Raw genomic sequence first — 20848 nt, 5'->3', positions numbered from 1 at the left:
GTGATGTCGGCAGCTCGAGTCAGTCGGACTCTTCTGCAGGAGATGTGAATCGGTTCCCAGTGCAAACCTCTGGAAAAAGATATACAGGGTCGATCCATTCTGAAAGGTTTTCAGGACATAAAATTCAGTGGCGTGCATACTGAAACGCAGATATATTTTTAAAAATATGCGTTCCCTGTCCACACCACTCCGTGCTCTGGCGCGTGATTGGCTGCGCGCGGTCTCCGCCGCTAAAGTGCGGCATCTCTCCCAAGGCCCGAGTTGCTTTTTATTATATTGCACCACATTCCTGATGTATTTTATTGATTTCCAAAAATCCCGACTAAGTTCGTATGTCAAGCCATCGCGAGTATACAAACACCAAGGTCGGGAAGCCCGTCATTCTAAATGCGCGTAAAGTGCGACGAGGTTTTTCACCCCTGGCATACAAATAGCAGTATAAAGTTTGTCTGAATGGACATCTCTTTAAAGTACGCATGGGCTCAAGAACGGTTTTCATTGTATTGCGCTACAAAACACACAGCATAAAATAAAAAGAAATCAATTCCGGTAAAGTCCGGGCGCGGTTTTTATTAGGCGGGCGAGAAGCGTCACTGAAAATCCCATCTTGGTACCGGCAGCGGCGAGGTCGGCCGCATGTCCCTCCACGTGTCCATCAGTGGCTATGGCCTCCTGCAGGACCCGCACAACCGGTTCCCCGACATCTTCGTACGCATCGCTCATGCGAAGCGCGGTCTCATTGCGCGTCGATCGATACGTAGGTCTTTGTGCTCAATGTGCAGCAGCCGCAGAGCGTGGCCTCGATCTCGACCTGGACCGTGTACCGCCGGCTTGAGATGTTTGAGCAGCTGAGCCAAAGCGTCCAGAGCGAGTTTCCGCAGCTGCGCCTGCCGCCATGCCCGATCATGCACGCGGCGTCGGCCATGAACCTCGGCAACCTCCATGGCATTGAGCGGTGTCGCGACGACCTGCAGCGCTGGCTCGCACACCTGCTCTCGTACCCGTACCAGAACTCGCTCTTGCAGTCGCACGCGTTTGTCAACTTTATCTCGGCCGAGGCCAATACGGTGCCGCAAGGCCTCCTTCTCTCGCAGCACTTCTTCCCAAACACCGCTGGTGGCCTCCCTGCCGCGCCCGCGCCCGCCGTCAGCGCCGACCACAACATTGGCGAAATGGACGTACGTGGCACATCTCACTTCTCGCCATGTGCTGAACGTCTCGCCGTGTAGATGGACTTCATGTTTGCGGGCGGCGACGATGCAACCAAGGACGACGATGTACGCACCTCGCTCTCGCGCCACTAATGCTCATCTCACCTGTAGCAATTCCAGTTTGACCACATGCCGCCGCCGTCGCCAGCGAACGGCCACGGCTCGCTCGACTCGTCGGTACGTCGCCACTCTTTTCGACGCATCAGAACCTCATCAAATGGCTAGAACTTCGACATGCAGCCCGCGGAGGGCAAGGTGGTGCTCGACGACTTCCACTTGATCAAGGTCATTGGGAAGGGCTCGTTCGGGAAGGTGCTCCTCGTGCGCAAGAAGGACAATGGCGTCGTGTACGCGATGAAGGTGCTCCGGAAGGAAAACATCATCAAGCGCAACCAAGTCGAGCACACGCGCACCGAGCGCCACGTGCTCGGCTACGTCCGCCACCCGTACATCGTCGGCCTCAACTATGCCTTCCAGACCAGCGAGAAGCTCTACTTTGTACTCGATTACTGCGCTGGCGGCGAGCTCTTCTTTCACCTCGGCAAGGTACGCGATACAAAGTCGATTCGTATCAATGTATCAATCGACGGTATCAGGTGCAACGCTTCAAGGAACCGCGGGCGCAGTTTTACGCGGCTGAAATCACGCTCGCGATCGAATATGTGCACAACCTCGACATCATCTACCGCGACCTCAAGCCCGAGAACGTGCTCTTGGACGAGAACGGGCACATTCGCCTGACGGACTTTGGTCTCTCGAAAGAAGGCATTCAGGTGCGTCGTATCTCCGAGTCTTGTACTGAAGACGGCGGTGTAGGACGACTTCTCGGGCGCCAACTCGTTTTGCGGGACGCCCGAGTACCTCGCGCCCGAGATCCTCAACCGCGCGGGCCATGGCCGCGCTGTCGATTGGTGGTCGCTCGGCGCACTGCTCTACGAGATGCTCACGGGCCTCCCGCCGTTCTACTGCCGCGACCGGTACGCACTTCGATCCTGACTATATTTATGAATGCATGTCGGCGTAGCGACAAGCTCTTTGAAAAGATCCGCCAAGGCGAGCTCACGTTCCCCAAGTACCTGAGTCCTGCGGCCGTCGACCTGCTCGCGCGATTATTGGAGCGTGACCCGACCAAGCGGCTCGGGACGGGCCCCACGGACGCCGGTAGTTTGTGTATGGTTGGGTGAGCTTTGGACTATCAAGTTGATACTAGGCGAGATCAAGTCACACCCGTTCTTCAAGGAGATTCAGTGGGACCTCCTCGCGCTGGGCCAAGTGCCCGTGCCGTGGAAGCCGACGTTCAGTGGCGCGCTCGACACGTCGCAGTTTGACCGTGAGTTTACCGACATGCCCATCAACAGCCCCGACACGCGCAGCAATTACGGCTCGTCGGTCGGGCGGCGCCAGCTCTTCCGGGACACAGAAGGGCTCTTCCAAGGCTTCACGTACACGGACGACGACTCGTACATGGAGTTTGCAAATCGCGGCCCGCTGCCGCCGAGCCACTTCTAGTCAAAGGATACCACGGAAAATATACATACCACCCTCTGAAACAGGCGTCATTTGTAGTTAGCATGAGTTTTGTTTTAGGGCTCAGCAAAGGGCGATACTCTCCTGTGTTACGCAGCTCGTTTTGATGTCACAACTCCTTTTCCTGTCGTCGCGTCCTCTCGGAATACTTGGTACAAGTCTCATTTCTTAGAGGCTGACATCGCGCGTACACGCTGCCACGTCATTGACTTGGCCACTGTATGACATACAAATGGAAAGTGATGGCATTGTGGACCGGAATTTGACCATGGCGAGCGTCGTGCTAACGTCGCCATCTCTGGCCGCGCTCGTGTTTCGCTTGCAACTTGGCGTCTACCTAGGGTCAATAATCAGCTGATTATTGACCCTTGCGTGTACGTAGGCGTCCGGTACTGGTTTCTGGGGGCGCGTGTCTTTACAAAGGTGGCACCTGACGCCACGGCGAGGTGCGACGACGGCCACTATGAACTGCCGCTCAGCTTTCGGTGCGTGTGAGCCGCAGTCGCCCGTGTGCATCCGTCACCTCGCTCCGCGCCAGCGAGATCGGCTTGGCGCGCCATTACCCCAACGACGTTCGGTTTCCGCTGCACTTGGCCATCTACGAGGGCGACGTCGCCGCTGTGCGAAGCCTACTATCCTGCCGGCGGCGGGTTGTGCCAGCATGCCACGGAACGCCATCGCGACGGCCCTGCGCGCGGTCAAGTCTTTGCTGACGCAAGGCTACCCTTTTGACGTCCGACGCCAGCCTCTTTCATCTCGCGCGCGACCCGATGATCATCGTGGCGCTTCTCCAAGAGTTCTACGCGCTTCGCCAAGATGCATGGATCGTAGCAGCCGAGATCAAAGAGTGACCGCAAGCAGCGACGGGCACACCGGCGATGCTACGGCATATTATATCTACATAGGCTAGATCGGTCGTGATCATATATGGGTCGTTACCGTACGCATTATTGATGTACATTTGAAGAGAGATGACGTGCTTCAAGGCAGTTTATGACGGGCTGCCGACGCTGTGGTTTCGCCACGCTATAGCTTATGTTTTGTATGGTATACAAAAACCAAGACCCCGCGATCGGATTGTAGCGACCTACATTCTCGCTTTTGCAAATGGCGAGCGTCGTGCTGACGTCGCCGCCTCTGGCGGCGCTCATCTGTGGCTACCAATTTGGCGTCTACGAAGACGTCCGATATCGCTTTCTTGAGGCAAATGTCTTTACTAAGGATACGTTGGCGACAGCAGATCTCTGGTTCCAGAACAAGTATGTCTTTCCGCCCACCTTTCGGCCGCTGCGGAGCGACGACGGCGCTCTGATCACGAGCATACTTGGCTTTAAGCTCGGCTTGGCGCGCGACGGTCCACATGACGCTCGGTTCCCGCTGCACTTGGCCATCTACGAAGGCGACATCGATGCTGTGCGGTGCATTCTGGCCTGCCGCCCGGACCTTGCTTTCGCCGAGGCCATCGAGACGGCGTTCCTGTACAACCGCCTCGCAATCGCGTCGTATCTCATGGACCAGCGGCGCTACCTTCCACAGCTCTGTCAACGCTTCGAGCCGCTGCGAAAAGATGCAGCGTACGGGCCATGGCTTCTCGGCCGGAGGCTGCCGTGGTCGTGCATTCCGCGTGCGGACGTCCGCCTTATCCAGCTACTGCGAACGTACACGACGATCGGGTGGACGCCACGCGTTTTAGAGCACGCGGTGACTGCTGGGAAGAGCGTGCTGGCCGAGTACCTCTGCACGCACGTGCCCGAGACGAAGTATCCTGGTTTTATCGACGACGTGGCTGCGGCGGGACTGCTCCCGCTACTGCAGACGCTCCCTGCCCGCGGCTTTGCGTGCTCGAGCAACACGATCACGCGCGCTGCAGCATACGGTCGTCTCGACGTTGTCCAGTTCCTGGTGGCGCTCGGCGTCGCTGCGACCTCGCACGCGCTCACACAAGCCGCCGCCAACGGCCACGTCTGCGTTGCCGCCTACTTGCTCGACGTCTTCGCGTCCAGCGATGCCGAGGTCGATGCCGTCTTTGCTGCTGCGATACAGTTTACACACTTTGACGTGGCAGCGACGCTCGTCCATCGAGCGACCGTGCAACCAAATGTTGTTGTCGCTGCGCTACAAGAGCGCAACATCAACGGCGCGCGCTGGCTACTCGCACACGGGTTTCCCTTGGAAGCGGCGGCCATCGATGCGTCTCTACTTGATGCCAACGCGTACTACCCGATGCCGCTTCTCTTGCTCTTGCACGAGTGTGGCATTGCGCTCCGCGCCGAGTGGATGCCCAGTCAGGCGGCGTACACCGCCGCAATCGCGTGCTTGGAGGCACATTGCCGTCGACCCTAATCCCTCATCCCTCATCTAGCGTAACGCCTACACAACTAGATCGGAATGCGCAAGACATATCTTCTCAATGTAAGGCGTCATAGAGGCACGAGAGCGCGCTACGTCACGAAGAGAGTACCCCGGCCGGGGTCCAAGAATAGGGCCATTCCAAAAGCCTCGCTCGCCGATACAGTCGCAAGCTGTAGCTATGCGAGCGCTCAAGGTGGTGTGCAAACGCAGACTACTCGAACACGCTACGAGACTACAGTATTTTGATACTCTGGGACACATTAGCCCACATTATTGAACGGCACACGAAGCTGCGAAGCCAAACTGGGCGCCCGAGATATCTTGGGGCGTCATCTCTTGGCACCGGTCACGTCTCTCTTCGAGAAGCGCCACAACGTCAAAATGCTTGTTGCGCCGCGCGGCCGTGAGGCCCTTGTGCGTACAGCGCTGGTGTGTGTTGGCATGCAAAAATTCCAGGATGGCCACGTCGCCGTTGGCCGCCGCTGCGTCCAAGGCGGCGTTGGAGCAGCTCCCGAGTCGTCGCGCGTGGAGCTCTTTTAGGAGCGGCAGACTGCGCGCTCTTGCGGCGTAGTCCATCGTGTAGGTGTACTTTTGCTTGACGCGTGGCAGCTTGAGCGTCGTGGCATCGGGAAATGTGGCGAGAAGGGCGAGAGCCGTCGTGACATCGCGGTCTTGGACGAGCTTGCACAAGACAAAACCGCGGAAGCGCGCGGGTGTTGCGATGAGATGCGTCACTTCAGGGTGCGCCTTCTGGGAGACGTGGCCGAGCTGGCGGCGGTAGCGTTGGCAGGCCAGGCCGACCGCCATCGGCACGCCCTGCTGGTAGCTTAGGACCGTGCGCAGGAGGTCGGTCTGGGTCAAGACGGTGACGCTTGGTGCGCTCATGTTAGCGAGAATGTATTGACGTACAGCAACTGAGTACGCGGCAGTGGCTCTGGCACCGCCTTTGTTCACGGTAGAGCACCCGCATATCCAAACTACTCTCGTCGCGTGTCATCTCATTTCACTTGCTTTCAGTATACGCTCTAGACAGGCGGACGCCACGACGAGCCAATCCGATGCGTCCATGGAGCTTTTTTTAATTCACATACCAATACGTAGATATTAAAATAAATGTAAACGAAAATATACAACCAATCACGTACAGCGACGACCGAATGTCAAGGTCGTTCTGCATTCCCTGCGCCTTCAACAACACGCACTTGAACGGTCGCTTCGAGTGGACGTCGCAGAGAAGACGGTCGACTAAGGTAGGTACTGTTCTGTTCCCTTGGTACTACACGTACAGTAAATGAAGAATTTAGTCTACACAGGCGTGGCCCGCAGCGCCAGCGCTAGCAGAGTGAGAAGCGCGCCGCTGGAAGGTACGATGATACCGAGAAGGTACAATTGGGAGGGCTCTTCGTCGCAGCCGCTGCCGCCGGCGAGGCGAAGGCAGCGCGTGGTATCAAACATCGACGCCATCGTGCCCGTCACGGACGTGGCCAAAATGACAAAAAAGGCAAAGTAAATGACACTGGCCACTCGCGGGTAGCTGCCGCCACGTGCCTTGAGGTCGGCGACCGCGGCCTTCTGGCTCGGCAAGAGAAAGACGCAGAGGCAGCCGAGACCCGTCGCCGCGTACGAGATCACATACGTGTACGCGACGTTGTTCCGCGTCTCGGGCGCATCGAGCGCAATGCGCTCTCTCCCAACGTCAAAGTGGGCGTCGAGGACGTTGGTGAGCAGCGGGCCAAAGACGCCGGGGAGATTCGCGATCGTCGTCAAAAGGCCGTACATGACGCCTTCGCTGCCTTCTTCGGCGAGCTCGATGATGACAAACGTGCCAACGACAAAGTTGATGCCCAACGGCAGCTGCGTCGTGAGCGGGACGCCGAGGAAGAACCACTGGCTGCGGAGCACGTCGTAGATGGTGCAATATACCACGAGCGCATCAATCACATTCGCTCCAACGGCCGTGATGACGAGCACGTAGCGCCAGTTCCACTGGGTGCCATACTTGCCCGTGGCCGCGAGCACGCTGGCAAAGATGAGGCTGCCCAGAATGCTTGTCAGCGCTGCGTTGAGCGTCTCGACCTTGGCCCAGTAGAGTGCCACGTACGGCGCGGCGGTCGTGTTGATGTACGAGTTGCAGAGCGAGAAGAGGAAGATGAAGACCATGACCTGCCACACGACGCGCTTCTGCGCGAGCGTCCAGAGCCGCGCCAAGTAATTCGCGACCGACACGGGCTGCGTCGCTTTCGTGTCGCGAATGAAAAGCCACACGATCGGCACGTTGAGGATCGAAGTGGCGGCCAAAATCCAAAAGTACCCGTTGACGCCAATGTCCCAGTCGTATGTGCCGGCCATGCGCGTCGAGTTGAGGCAAAAGCCGTAGATCGCCGTGATCCCTGCCGAGCAGACGGTGCGTACCGCGTAAACCATCGACTGGAGCCGGCCGCGCGTCACGAGCGGCTCGCGCTGGGCGTACGCGACCAGCAGCGCGTCCTGCGCGACGTCGGCCATGATGTAGAAAAAGCAACCGACGGCGCAGAGGAGCGCGAGCGTCGTGCCATTGGCATTCGCGCTCGGGTCTGGCGCGGGCGCCCCCGCGGGCTTGCAGGCGACAATCGTCAGTAGCAGCGCCGTGAGGGTCCACCCAAGTAGGATGTATGGCTTGCGGTGGTAGCCGCAGATCGGCACGCAGTCGGTGAGGAGGCCAAAGAAGACCTTGAGCGACCAGCCGAGGCCCATGAGCGCCGTCGCCGAGTTGAGCACATTGCCTTCGAGCTGGAAGTAGCCCGTGAGAATCGGGTACGTCATGCCGTAGATGCCGCCGTCCACGATGCCAATGCACGCGTACTGGAAGAGGAGCGCAAGGATCTCGGGCGACGTGGCGGACGGTGCGTCGCCGTTGCGGAGCGCGCCGCCTTCGAGGTCCGTGGGCGTCTTGACAGGCTCGAAGCTGGCATCGTCGTCAAATGGCAGATGCCGAGCGCTGCTGCGGACCGAGCTCAAAAACGAAAGCCGGTCGTCCGAGTACCGTGACGGGCGCGCCGTGCCCACCATGGCAAACTGCAAACTGGTAACTCGCACGTACGATGAGGAGCAGCAACAGTGGTCAGACATGTCTGGCAGCACGAGATTGCAGCGCCTTGAACTCTACTGGCACCATTAAGCTGAACCATTACGTTTTGGTCCAGCTGCCCACCGAGTTCTTATCCGATTCATACGCTGAGAGCACTCAGCCGCTGCACACATTTGCCCACCACCTGCAAGGACAGAGACTCGAGCTTATTGTTGTTGAAATGAGTTATAAACATGCAATTATATAGTCAAGTTGGTGGACTTCCCAGTGCGCTCGTGAGGTTTGGCCGGTACGTCAAGCTGAGGGCGCGTGGTCGGGGCTCGGGATTGAGTGGAGAATGAGGTAGCGAGTACACCAAGGGTGTAGGGCATGGAGCGACTCGGCAAGCGAAGGCACCACGGCGCGGCGAGCCAAGTGCCGGATATGCAATCGCGTGATAGTAGCGGCTTTGATCGCGAGCGCAGCAGCGGGAAGGGGCGTCAATGTCGTGCGAAACACGCGGTTGTTGCGTTCGAGCCAAAGACGGTACCAAACGCAAGCGCGCAAGATCGGCCAGAGGGTACGGATGGTCGACTTGTGGGCTGAGAGCGACGGGATCGTAGACGAATCCACCGACCGACGGCAGAAGTTGCAGCTGCAAGATTTCGCGCATCTGGTCAAAAGCGCGCCAGACCGCGCGGAGAGAGACTCAAGCTTATCACGCCCAGAGTGCCGAGCGCCTATAGCTTGGACGCATGGACACGATCGCGCTGGTCGGCTCGTTGCATGCACAGTACCACCACTGACGCGGGGGCCACTGGTGGGGTGTACGAGGACAATATTTTATAGCTCCAGAATCGAACCCTTGTTAGAGGGAAGGCTTAGAAGTGCACGCTGTAGTAATTGGCGGGCTCGATGTGCTTGGCACCACCGTAGAAGTCCAAGAGCAAAATCTCAGTCGGGTGCATCTCGTAGCTAGAGTGGCAGTTTTTAGACTTTTTTTGACGACATAGAGTGCTACGTACGCTGTGAAATCGTGGCCGCGTGGCCAGTAGCTCATCTGCGGGTGCCTAGCGCAGGTAAGTGAGTCCCTCATCATGACACGGCGGCGCGTACTTGGAGAATAGCGCCGAGAGCGCATCGTCCACCGCGACCGCGGGGGTTAGGGTCCCCGAAAAAATCACACGCCAGCACGTCGGGTCCTACGGTCTCCCTTGGCAAGGCCCTTGTGTTGTCCATCGATATACCTGGGGATCGTACGTGCAATGACCGAGTTGCGCCATCGTGATCGAGACGGACGCACGCGGGTTGGCGGCCAAGTCCTTGCCTACACCACCCCAAATAAATACTACAAAAACCCATTAAACACGCAAAGCGCACCGGTCGAGCCCATGATGCTCGAGTAAAAGTAGAGACGACCCGTCGCGTTGCGGGGCGACGCACCGATGCCATCTAGAATACCATCGACCGATCAACGTCTGCAAATTACGTGAAAGGCGCACCGCTGTACGAGATCATACTGGCGAACGGCGCGCCGTCGAGGTGCACGCTTGTCGTGGCGATCGTGGCCCAGTCGTTGGCATGCACGATCCAGCGGGCAATGCGCGCGCTAGATCTTGGTCCATGGCGCGGCCTCAGAATAAGAAATGGTACCTGATCCACGCGTCCTCAGTCAGGTTGCTCGCGATGTCCAGCGGAGCGTTAATGAGTGCGAGGTCGGCGGCCGAGACGCCAGCGAGCGTCGAGAGCGACGGCGAGCTCGCGAGCGTTGTCGCCATCCCCTCCATGTTGACGCGGGGTGCCTGGGAGAGGACGAGGCCGACGCAGAAGACACCGACGGCGCCCACCAGCAAACCCGCGAGGAACCCGTGGCGACGGGGCGCGGCGGCCCCCGGCAGCATCGACGATCGCTCCGACATGCGCTCGAAAAATCGAAAAGTGCCAACTTCAACCGCGAGTTTGATGTGCAAGCGACCAGATTCGATGTTTAAACCCACGTCAAACTATGGGTTTAACGCATGCCGGGCCGGAGGAGGTGGAGCGACGCAGTGCAAGCTCGCTTCAAGCGCCTTCAAGTTCAAGGGACGCTGCGGCATCGAGAGAAAAGAGACATCCGGAGCTTCTATCATAGGAGCCTCGATCGGACGGCGAACGTAATGCCATCGCGCGGAGGAGAGTCCGTTCCGGGCAGCGACGTCGCCTGGTGACGACGGCCTGCACCCTACTTCCGCTGCTAGTAACGAGCGCACCTACGCGACAAATGAGCAAGTTGCTCTATCATAGATTCCGTGTCGACGACGGGCCCTCGATGGCACAAGGTGTCGGCACTGCAACATGACCTGGGCTCACTGAAGGTGAACACCGTTACGGCCCGGCGCCTGTCGGCAGAACGAGAAGGTAGGAGGCACCAAAGGACATTGCTTTGGATGCATTTCCCGCCCTTATCTTCAACGTCATGGAAGCACGTCCTCGTCAGAGGCCGAGGAAGCCACCGAGGGTGGTCACCACGTTTAAACATCAATAAACGCAACATATGCGTTTTATTCCGGATCTGATGGGAAAGCCCCTGTGGCGTGGTTGCCATGATTCGTTGAGGCGTGCAAGGGATCCTACTCTAGACTACTACCATCTTATAGCCGCCAAGCGCGGCGCAAGGACGATGGCTCTTGCTCTTGCCGGAAGCGACGGTGGTCTGAGTCAGCCACCTGATATCGCAGAGGCAGCGCCGTGCCCCTGTCTCTGTTGATGTCGGACTGTTCCGATCGATACCCTTCTCCGGCGGGAGGATGGCTGCCTGCAGCCAATGCACGCGGAGTTTCCCTGGATGCCTCAACATACCACCAGAAACGAGCGGTCACGACGGCGGGAGCGTGGCTCAGCCGCATCTCATTGGCTATCATTGGGCCAATCATACGCCGTCTTGGTGTGCTGGCACGCTCTTGTCAAGGACGCCACTTGACGCGTGCGATATGCTCGTTCGTGTCGCATGCTTTGCATTGCCGAGCCTGTGCAACGCGTTTGTTGAAGCGTCGGGCGAAGGCTCATGGCGTGGGTTCCTTTATCCTTGCGTGTTCTGGCGTCCTCGCTGGCGACTTGCATACAGGCGCAGGATCTTACGATTGCAGTGCACGCATCCGCCCGCGGCGTCTCCAACGTGGGTACTTGTCCATCACGTTACACGGTGGTATTCCCTGCGTGGGACGGCTGGCGACCGATGATGCGGCACTCTTTCTTCGCAGCCGCCTACCGCCACCGGCTCTGCGTTGTGCAACGCCAAAGGAATAGGCGCGATGTCCCAGCTCCAAGCAGCGCGACGCGTCGATGCGGCGCTTGATTCCTCCATGTCAATGAGCGCGCTTTGCCTTGCCATCCAATACGGCATGTCGCAGCGCGCGGTCAACTTCAACACCGCTTTGCAAAGCGAAATCGCCCAATCGAAAGTGTTCGCGCTAGAAAGGCCGTCGGATGCGACCAATCAACGGCGCGAATCAAAGCCACCCGCACCAATCACCGCGCAGTGCTTGTGTGACGCAGGGCAATTCCGTGATTGCAGCACCTAGGTGACAGCGTTATGGGTGAAGCCCCAAATTCGCTTAATCCGTACCGGCGCTCGAGACAACCTCCGCCGACGCTGTTCATTGTATGTGTCGGGAACGAGTATTGTTTGTTTCGCGATACAGTCGACGGCCACTCGCAACCAAGATAAACATATAAGAACACACTGCAAATAAGAATAACAGCACTGGCGTGGCCAAGCTTCTACCATGCGAAACGACTAGGTCAAATTGCCGCCTCGCATATCCAGCCTCATCCAAGCACCCATGGCCATGACGTTTCGTGCAGCGTGTGGCTGCTTCATACTTGCATTCATCCTTGCTCGACCAGACAATCCAACTCGAGAGTCTTGCTCGCTCGCATCTGTCGTCTCGCAACACGGCACACAAGGGCACGTACTGAATAAGGGAATCGCACAAGGGCAACGTCGTGATCCCACGTGCAAAGCACAGTTTGACGTGAATTCCTCCCGGCTGCGCAGCGTGGGACAGTCGTTGGCCAAAGACAAGATGTGGGTGTGGCATGCAGCATTGGTCGTCACGACGCGCCGACCAAACTCGAGACGCGCCGTGCACCTTGGTGTTTGTATGGCGTGGCGCCTCCGATTTGCTACTGACTGCGGCGACGATCCTTGCACTGGCTCACAAACTTCAGGAATCGGCCTCCTACGGTATTCGGACAGGACAGCCGGCACTTGAGGTGGAAACGTCGCATAGCGCGACGGCGGAACATGCCACAGTGGGTCTCACTTTCCTATTTGCATCAGAGATTCCATGTCGACCGACGCGTTGCTTCCCGAGGACGACGACCGCCGCTTCGTGTGCCCGATCGACGGCTGCAACAAGCGCTTCAAGCGCAAGTTTACGCTCCAGGAGCACGAGAAGACGCACAGCGGCATCCGCCCGTACGTTTGCCCGGTGCCCGGCTGCGACCGCCACTTTAGCACCTCCGGGAACCTCTCTCGCCACACGTTTACTCACACGGGCGAGAAGCCGTATGCGTGCGCTTGGGAGAAGTGCGCCAAGCGGTTTTGCACGCGCGAGAAGCTCGTGCGCCACCTCAAGACGCACGTCGGACTGCGGCCGTACACGTGCCCGACCTGCGCCAAGTCGTTCACGACGTCCGGCAACCTCGCCCGCCACGCGAAATCGCACCTTCCAGCGTCGCAGCGCGGCACGACTGGCGTCGCCCGGACGCTCAAGATCATGAAGAAGCGCCGCGTCGCCGACGAGCTCGCGACGCCGATGGCGTGCCAAGCGCCGCTGGGCATTTCGCTGCTGCTCGACGAGTCGACCGACCCGACCCCGCTCGACAGCCCCGAGTACGCGTCGCCCTCCGACGACGCCGACATTGAGGCCATGTGGCTCGAGCAGGACCTCGAGCGGCTCTGCTTGCCGTCGGGTGCGAGCAGTGGCAGCGAAGCCCCGTCGCCGAACATTTTGCAGGCCCACCCCCCGGCCATGTGGAGCACGAGTGCGTACCCGCCCGTGCCGAGCCCGAGCCCGTGGCCCGTCCAAGGCGTCTACGGGGGCTTATAGACCAACAAGCGTGCTGTCGTCGTACTAGTATAATATGTTAACTTAAAACCCTCCCTTCCCACGACAACTACAAGAATTTCGCAACAATAACTCGTTCTAGTTGGTACATTTCTTGAGAGAGCAGTGGCAAAGAACCAGATTCGGATTGTGAAAGATCTGCAAGATCCAGTGCGCACGTCCAGGATGGCGCCAGTGTGGCACTGGAGCAGCACAAGACATCCCACTGCCAATCCTCAAAAGCGACGAAGTCCCACTCGGTCGTCTTGGGCAACGCTTCTACCGTGTTCGATTCGATTGCCCGCCGTCGACCATCCATTTACTGTACCAATAACAAGACAGGCGCGTGATCCCAAGGGGGAACGACGACGTCCGGTGGTCACGCCCGTGAATGGCGCTCAGGTGTATTTTTTAGTATTTTTCTCTGGTCCTGACCATTTCGCTCATCTCTCTACTTCTCGCATCGTGTGGGCGGGTGTTGACACGCGTTTCTTATATCGTGTAAGATAAACACCCTGGTAAGAGCTTTCATCTCTATAATAACATTGGCCTGAATGATGAAATTTGGAGACATCAGATTATCCAGCAGTTGCCCCTGCACCCGTGGATGACGTTCAACATGGCGTGTCGCGTCTTGGTCGGATCCACAGCGGCAGCTCTTGCCGTCGTCAAGTCACCCGTAGAGACATCATGGTTCGAAATATCAACACATTGGATGTGTGCCCCAGGAAAGGGAGCAACTGTCGCGCGCTGTGAAATTACAAACTGCCGAGTTGACTCGCAGCGGTGTCGCCAGCAAGCGCCGACATGGACGCGCTTTCACAAAGGGTTCATACCAGCGTCGTACAGAATCGTCGAAAAGGCAGGCACAGTTGCGGTAGCCGCTGTCCACCATACCTCGAGTTACACCATGTCTTTGGCTGGACCAATCGCTGACCGATTGAAGCTCAAGACTTGCAAAATACATCGAATCTTCCGCGGATGCGACAAAGCGCATCGCGTCAAATTACCATGTGTGTGCCAACATATGGTGTATCTGATATGGATCTTATTTGGTACGCGCTAACTGTGGAGTCGTTGGTTGCACTTCAGCAAAAAGGCGCCTGGCGTGTGCAGTCGCTTGGAGGAGAGCGCGTCGCTCCCTCCTGCGTATTTTATGGTTTTGCTCAACAACGTACGCGTGTGACCAGCGCTCTGGACACAGATCCGCCACATTGGCGGCTGCCGCTCCAGATCTTATATCCGTTACAATTTCCTAGTGTATATCATCTAAAAATGATCTGTCGGACGCTACACCACCCTCAGGGCGTTGAACCGCGCTTGAGTTCAAGTTGGAAGAGGCATGTCCCGTGCAACAACCAATATTTGTGAAGCATTCGAACGTTGAGAGCGTCCACCCTCCTTTCGCCCATCACCTTGCGTGGTCCGCCGCCTGCGCGTGAACCGCTCCTGATCAAAAAAGTATAAGCTCGAACAGCAGCTATGGCAACGTATTGCATGTAAAAATCGCATCGGTGGGCCGCGCCAACTGTTGTTGTTGGGACTGCGCTTGCAGACTTCAGGACGAGATGCGCACCACGTGGCAGTGTCGACACCGCTGGACGTGGATCGTTCGCGCCACATCCCAGGATCCCAACGCAAGGGCCAGCGCCTTTGGCCAGATGAAAACCTGTGCTTCTCGACATCATAGTCGACTTCATTTAGCGTGCACATCATAGACAGCAAATCATGTGGCAATAGCGAACCTCGATGGTGTTGACGCGGCGTCTCGAGCAGCGTCAGCGTTTGGCTTTGAATGTATGTATACAGCGCTCCGTAGTCCTAGAGCGTGCTCCCGTGCGCCTGTCGACGTGGAAGTCCACCTATGTTGTGGCTACTTCGCGTGGTGCCGACTCGACGACGCCGTGTGCAAGCAACCACCAATATCGCCGAGTCTTCGCGACGTCCCGGCGTGCGCAGGATACATTTGACAAGAGCAAATCTCGCACGGGTGCGACACGGCAAAAGATCACGCGTTCCTCGTGTAGCATCGCGCCGGCCGTCCACGACCAGCCCAAAACTACATGGTGCAAGCAAGCACCATCTGTTGGTTTTAGCCACTGTGGCCATGACAGCAGTTGCCTCGAGAGTGGGCTGGCACTGGCACAATGGGTCAGGCTTCTGGACACAGCGTGCAAGGCAACGCTGCCACATCTTGCGCACAAGGTGGTGTGGCCCGAATATCTCTGCGCCCACGGTGCAGCAGAGCCGGCGATCCCATCACCCGCGCTCTCCCCGACTGCCATCGTTCGATTGCTCGTGGTAGCGTCCTTTCATCTCATTTCGCTGACGCGCTCGGGTGCTCGAGCCCACTCCGTTTCGTGTCAGAAGGCACGCGCCCGCCGAGTTCGATCCGTCTTGACTCGTCCAGACGGTGTCGCTGCAGATGTCGACCCCGCGCAGCCAATGAGATGCGATGGCGCGTGGATGTGGCCCGTCACGGGTCGCCTCGCCGATGTGGCATCCATTGCAAACTTCAGAAAGCGTACTGACCTCCAACTTCGGTACTGCGTTGGAATTCACAGTTCACTTTTCCTTTTGACCGCTGAGACTCACCATGTCGCTCTCACCGCCGTCGTCGCCCGAAGACCGCCGCTTCGTCTGCCTGATCGACGGCTGCAACAAGCGCTTCAAGCGCAAGTTTACGCTCCAGGAGCACGAGAAGACGCACAGCGGTGTTCGCCCGTACGTCTGCGCTATTGACGGCTGCGGCCGCCACTTTAGCACCTCCGGAAACCTCACGCGCCACACGTTGACGCACAACGCCGAGAAGCCGTTCGGCTGCGGCTGGGAAGAGTGCGCCAAGCGATTTTGCACGCGCGAGAAGCTCGTGCGCCACCTCAAGACGCACGTCGGACTCCGGCCGTTCGAGTGCAGCGTCTGCAACAAGGCGTTCACGACGTCCGGCACCCTCGCCCGCCACTCGAAATCGCACCCGGAACTGGGCTCTGGCGACTGCCACCACGAGGCACTGCTGTGGGAGTTGCCCGCGCTCCTCGTGCCGACCAAGAAGCGCCGCGTCGCTGAGGAGCTGGCCGTGCCCCTTGCGGCTAAGCCGCCGCTTCCGCACTCGACGGCCGAGATTGCCATGGCGCTCTCCGAGTCTGAGCTGTACGAGTGGCCGATGCCGACGACCTTTGAGCCCGTAAACGCGATGCCGGTGCCGGCCATGGTGTGGCCGCAGTACGCTGCCCACGCACTGAGTTTTTACACCGAGTCGCTCCCGACCCCTTACTACGCGCAAGATTATCTCTACGGCATTTAGCAGGCACATGAACTATGGACCACCGAGATAGAGTTATTAGCAGCATCGTTTGATGCGATTAATTATTAACATGTAGCAGTATAGTCGTGCCAACCCCAGACTAGTAACAGCAAGCGGTGCCTCTCGCCGCATCCATCTCGAAGCGCATCATGGACGTGGGTGCGTTGTCTCGAACGCAGCGTGTCCGACAACTTTGCGTGGTACGGGGTTGTGTCCTCCCCGCTCGGAACGCAATGGCAACTGCCGTCAAGGCACGAGTCCTGCCTTATGACAGACAACCATCAATCAGCCCTCGTCTTCAACCAAGCAAATTCTCTTTGTGTTTGTATCAAATAGCGAGTTGCGTTGGCGACGGCCTTGACACGCCATGGACGATCCAGGGACACTGTCGCAGACCCCTAGCAGTTGTCTTCAACGTCTGGAAACGTCTTGATGTTTGTATGCTTCGTCACCGACGCTGGCTCGAAGGGCAACTGCCGTGTCCGCGTGCACCATCGCGTCGTAGCACCGCACATCCTTTTGACCGCAAATGATGTGCTCCGGCGGGGGCGCCGTCGAAGACCTCGTCCTTACGCGGCCTGTCCTTTTCATTTTCATTTTCATTTTTGCTGCGCCATGGAGCTTGACCGACCGTTCCAGTGCCCCGTCGACGGCTGCAAGAAGCGCTTCAAGCGCCGATTTACCTTGCACGAGCACCAAAAAACACATACGGGGCTGCGGCCATTTGCCTGCGTCGAGCCCAACTGCGGCAAGCGCTTTACCACATCTGGGAACCTGATTCGGCATTCGCACACGCACCGCGTCGACAAGCCGTTCGCGTGCGCCTGGAACACGTGCGCCAAGCGGTTTTGCTCGCGCGAGAAGCTCGTGCGCCACCTCCCGACGCACGTTGGGCTGCGACCTTACGCCTGCCACGTGTGCGGTCAGTCGTTCTCGACGTCGGGGAACCTGGCGCGCCACACCAAGACGCAAGCCCATGCGAGCACCCAAGGCGACGCGATATCAAGCTCAACGTGGATGGATTTGAGCCGGCTTCTTCTCAAGGACGACCTTCCGATCGCAAAGACCAAGAAACGCAGTCGCGTCGCGGACGAGATCGCCATGCCGCGCGTACCACTAAATGTCGAGCCAATCCAAGTGCTGCCGTACGACGCGGAGCCGTGGAGTCGGGACGGACTCTGTAGCGCCATGACGGCAGGTTTATAGTTGTCGTAACTTCCTTTATAACTTGGTGCTGGATGGCACAGCGACAATGCGGAGCTGGCATCCAAACAAAAGACGCATTCACGTAGTGGTAGGTGAAGATTCGAATCTAGTATGGATGCAACTACTGCTAGTTGTACGGCTGTTCGAGGTCATTGAACGTGCGTCTTCGCCGTCGCCTTGGCTGCAGAAAAAGCTCCTACACGCTTGTCCGGGCCCGATGCTCCTCTGTTCCTAGGACCCGTCGTCGAGCGCAAAGCGACGCTCGAATCTCGTGGTGCTTGGGCAGAGTCGACGCGCAGAAGGTACGAGTGACGTCACGGCAAGCTAACACAGAGGGCGTTCAGTGATATGTGCTGGACTATTCAACTCGTTGAAGGATAGGGTATCCGCCGTCGGATAGGCACTTGAATTTCGCCAAGCTCCGATGATCGATCGAGCATATTCTTGGACAGCGAGCGTTCGCAAAACGACACTAGCGATGTTATCACTGATGAAGTGAGTTCTCTTGTCTCGTGCAGAACGTGTACGTCCATGGCGCTCACGTACTTGAGTGCCATCGGCTGCGCGCTCCTGGCATCGGGCCCTACCCCTATACCAGTCGCCACACCACGACCAAACTCCAGAGCGCTTGGAGTTACTGGCTGGCGAGCGTCCAAGTGCTACGCCTCCCCTTCCGCAGAGGCGCGACCATCAAAGTTGCTGGACGCACGGTGCGATAGGCATTTGCGGTGCCACGCGTAGCTACTTTCGAAAGCACACACATCGGCCATCCTTGACATGAGTAGCCACTCGATAGCTCTTGGCGGATCCATGACGGCGCTGTCGTGAAGGCCCGCGTAGGACCTCGATGCATCACCCTAGGACGATACGGTGTGTGGCATGTCCACGACCGAGCACCAACCTTGATGGCAGCCGGCGAATATGCTCTCAGACCAGAAAGTCATTCCGACAGCAAGTATTTGTTTCGCACCTCAGTCCAGTGGTTGCCATTGCAACTGGAAAAATAGATTCATGAGATTCCAATTTCGGGAATCGACAGTGGGACTCGTAACATGGAGGAATCTTTTGCCATGGCCAGTCGACGTCGAGACCCCGCATTCATCTTCATTTACACCTGGCTTCGCTGTAGCTGGCTCCAATCGCAGCTCGTACCACGTCAACCAAGGGCAGCAACCGCACATCCTGTTCGGTGACCGTCAGCACTGCACGCAAGATTCGAACTATAAATTTCATTTTCACTTTCACTTTGCGACACCATGGAGCCCGACCGACGCTTTGCCTGCCCCGTTGACGGCTGCAACAAGCGCTTCAAGCGCAAGTTTACCTTGCACGAGCACCAGAAGACACATTTGGGACTGCGGCCATTCGTCTGCGTCGAGCCAAACTGCGGCAAGCGTTTTACCACATCTGGCAATCTTGTCCGGCATTCGCATACGCACCGCGTTCAAAAGCCGTTTGGTTGCGCTTGGAACGCGTGCGCCAAGACCTTTTGCTCACGCGAGAAGCTCGTGCGCCACCTCTCAACGCACGTCGGACTGCAGCCGTACGTCTGCCATATCTGCGGGCGGTCCTTCTCGACGTCCGGCAACTTGTCGCGGCACATGACCATGCAGATGCATACGAGCACCGAAGTCGATGCGCGATCGAGCATGTGGAGGGACCTAAGCCAGCTCCTCTCCGACGACAACGAGCTGCTTGGCAGTGCGAAGAAGCAGCGATGCCGCATCGCCGAAGAGATTGCCATGCCCCGCGAATCAGCCGACTTCGAGCCGATCCAAGCACCCACGTTGAGCTTCGCCAACCTTTGCAGCGTTGAGGGGCTGTTGTTTGGCGATGGTGGGATGTACTAGTATCGTCTCTAAGACTGAAATGACCCACAATGCATTTTTACGTGTCCCTTGTCAGCGTCAAAGTCGGAGGCCGCTGACATCGCCAGTAGTACTACTCGCCAAGACGTTTACAGGTTCTAGCGCGCACCGTAGCCGTCCGCGGGCTGGAGCACTGGCTGTGAAACTCATACTTTTCTCAGCATGTAAAAGCTGCATCGCCAAGCGGTTGCTTGGGCAGAGGACGTATTCGGCTCTCTTGAGCGAAGGCGACGTCGCTCCGGTTTGAACTAGACATCAACATAAGCGACAGGATGGTGCGGGTTGCTGATGCGAGGTCACCTATCCGGATAGCTATGGCCAACGACAAAAAATCGCAGCGCATGACCCAGGTGATCCCGCCGTGAGCACGACACGCAAGAAGGTACCCGCCGCCGGACAACCACGTCATTCTGGGTGTGTATATACACTGCATCATCATGGTCGCCCCTAGAGCGGACTGGCGTCGGCACAAAAGCCCGTCGGAAAAAATGGCTTGGGGTGTCGCGGCTGGCGACAGCCATCAACTATCAACACTGTCAACGTCCTTCGTCCTCGTTCCAGCGGGTTCAACACTTGTGTCGCACGTGAGCGACAGGGCAGCAACTGCGCTTCCGGTGCGAAAGGCACTCGAAGCCCCCGTTGCGGGCCAGCGACGACCGCCCGCCTGCCCGTGGTGCTCGAGTCCGTGGCCTGGCCTCGGCTTCGGTGTCGTCGCAAGCCAAAATTTGCACGCCAGAGACACTCAGCGCGGTGCAAAGCACTCGGATTTTGTATACTCGACGAGCCGCGCCACGGCACTGAGCCCGTCCCTGTTTCGATTTACTGAGTCCGATAGGCGGGTACCAGATGGCTGTGTGCCAATCAAATCGCGTCGATAGGACCACCTGTAATTTCTTTTTATCCAATCACGTGGCTTATTCACGTATTTTGTCCAGTTAAAAGTGCGTATTCGTCCAAGCGCGCCAAATTGCAATCTTTTTAGCCAATCCGATGGCTATATTGCCTGGATCCAGTGATTGCGACGAAGTGGAAAGGCACGGTTACCAACACAGATTGCACTTGCAGCGAGCAAGTCATTGTTGGTTTGACCAGGTATCCCAAACCTCCTGCCCCGTCCATATATGGAGCCAGGCTAAGACGACCAAGATCATGCTTGCGCTCGCCCACGACAGCTCTCTTCCTATCCCCATGACCCTCCTCGACGACGACGACCGCCGCTTCCAGTGCTCGGTGCCCAACTGCAC

General features: G+C 57.9%; 9 protein-coding genes across 10 annotated transcripts; 6 read left to right on the top strand and 3 right to left on the bottom strand.

The window, feature by feature from the left end:
* Positions 1-547: 547 nt before the first annotated feature.
* Positions 548-2852, top strand: SDRG_12078. 2 transcript variants are annotated; one of them, XM_008618137.1, is made up of 9 exons: positions 548-708; positions 762-1178; positions 1230-1277; positions 1323-1388; positions 1437-1757; positions 1808-1984; positions 2028-2188; positions 2236-2372; positions 2422-2852. In XM_008618137.1, exons 1-9 carry the CDS (start codon positions 637-639, stop codon positions 2718-2720), a joined length of 1698 nt encoding a protein of 565 aa, XP_008616359.1. In that variant the 5' UTR covers positions 548-636; the 3' UTR covers positions 2721-2852. The 2 variants fall into 2 exon arrangements, with proteins under 2 accessions (XP_008616359.1, XP_008616360.1); XM_008618138.1 differs by having other exon boundaries at positions 2236-2852.
* Positions 2853-3845: 993 nt separating this feature from the next.
* SDRG_12077 (hypothetical protein) lies at positions 3846-5122 on the top strand (the record flags this gene model as incomplete). The annotated part of the gene is made up of 1 exon (XM_008618136.1): positions 3846-5122. One exon carries the CDS (start codon positions 3846-3848, stop codon positions 5079-5081), a length of 1236 nt encoding a protein of 411 aa, XP_008616358.1. The 3' UTR covers positions 5082-5122.
* A 190-nt stretch (positions 5123-5312) lies between these two features.
* On the bottom strand, positions 5313-6048 carry SDRG_12076 (hypothetical protein). Its single transcript, XM_008618135.1, has one exon. It carries the CDS (start codon positions 5973-5975, stop codon positions 5361-5363), a length of 615 nt encoding a protein of 204 aa, XP_008616357.1. The 5' UTR covers positions 5976-6048; the 3' UTR covers positions 5313-5360.
* Positions 6049-6321: 273 nt separating this feature from the next.
* Positions 6322-8145, bottom strand: SDRG_12075 (hypothetical protein). The gene has a single exon (XM_008618134.1). It carries the CDS (start codon positions 8136-8138, stop codon positions 6396-6398), a length of 1743 nt encoding a protein of 580 aa, XP_008616356.1. The 5' UTR covers positions 8139-8145; the 3' UTR covers positions 6322-6395.
* Positions 8146-8966: 821 nt separating this feature from the next.
* SDRG_12074 (hypothetical protein) lies at positions 8967-10082 on the bottom strand. The gene is made up of 7 exons (XM_008618133.1): positions 9790-10082; positions 9639-9745; positions 9517-9588; positions 9384-9463; positions 9253-9338; positions 9162-9206; positions 8967-9111 (listed from the first exon to the last, which is right to left on the bottom strand). The coding sequence occupies exons 1-7, from the start codon at positions 10053-10055 to the stop codon at positions 9018-9020; spliced, it is 750 nt and encodes a 249-aa protein (XP_008616355.1). The 5' UTR covers positions 10056-10082; the 3' UTR covers positions 8967-9017.
* Positions 10083-12454: 2372 nt separating this feature from the next.
* SDRG_12073 (hypothetical protein) lies at positions 12455-13333 on the top strand. Its single transcript, XM_008618132.1, has one exon. The coding sequence runs from the start codon at positions 12465-12467 to the stop codon at positions 13227-13229; it is 765 nt and encodes a 254-aa protein (XP_008616354.1). The 5' UTR covers positions 12455-12464; the 3' UTR covers positions 13230-13333.
* Positions 13334-15758: 2425 nt separating this feature from the next.
* On the top strand, positions 15759-16630 carry SDRG_12072 (hypothetical protein). The gene has a single exon (XM_008618131.1). The coding sequence runs from the start codon at positions 15823-15825 to the stop codon at positions 16528-16530; it is 708 nt and encodes a 235-aa protein (XP_008616353.1). The 5' UTR covers positions 15759-15822; the 3' UTR covers positions 16531-16630.
* A 491-nt stretch (positions 16631-17121) lies between these two features.
* SDRG_12071 (hypothetical protein) lies at positions 17122-17813 on the top strand. The gene has a single exon (XM_008618130.1). It carries the CDS (start codon positions 17146-17148, stop codon positions 17734-17736), a length of 591 nt encoding a protein of 196 aa, XP_008616352.1. The 5' UTR covers positions 17122-17145; the 3' UTR covers positions 17737-17813.
* A 1051-nt stretch (positions 17814-18864) lies between these two features.
* On the top strand, positions 18865-19634 carry SDRG_12070 (hypothetical protein). Its single transcript, XM_008618129.1, has one exon. The coding sequence runs from the start codon at positions 18993-18995 to the stop codon at positions 19584-19586; it is 594 nt and encodes a 197-aa protein (XP_008616351.1). The 5' UTR covers positions 18865-18992; the 3' UTR covers positions 19587-19634.
* Positions 19635-20848: the final 1214 nt, after the last annotated feature.

The sequence above is a fragment of the Saprolegnia diclina genome (assembly GCF_000281045.1).
Source record: "Saprolegnia diclina VS20 unplaced genomic scaffold supercont1.46, whole genome shotgun sequence".
Classification (NCBI taxonomy): Eukaryota; Oomycota; class Saprolegniomycetes; order Saprolegniales; family Saprolegniaceae; genus Saprolegnia; species Saprolegnia diclina.
The sequence above is the reverse complement of the archived record's forward strand: the minus strand, read 5'-3'. Positions and strand labels throughout refer to the sequence as shown.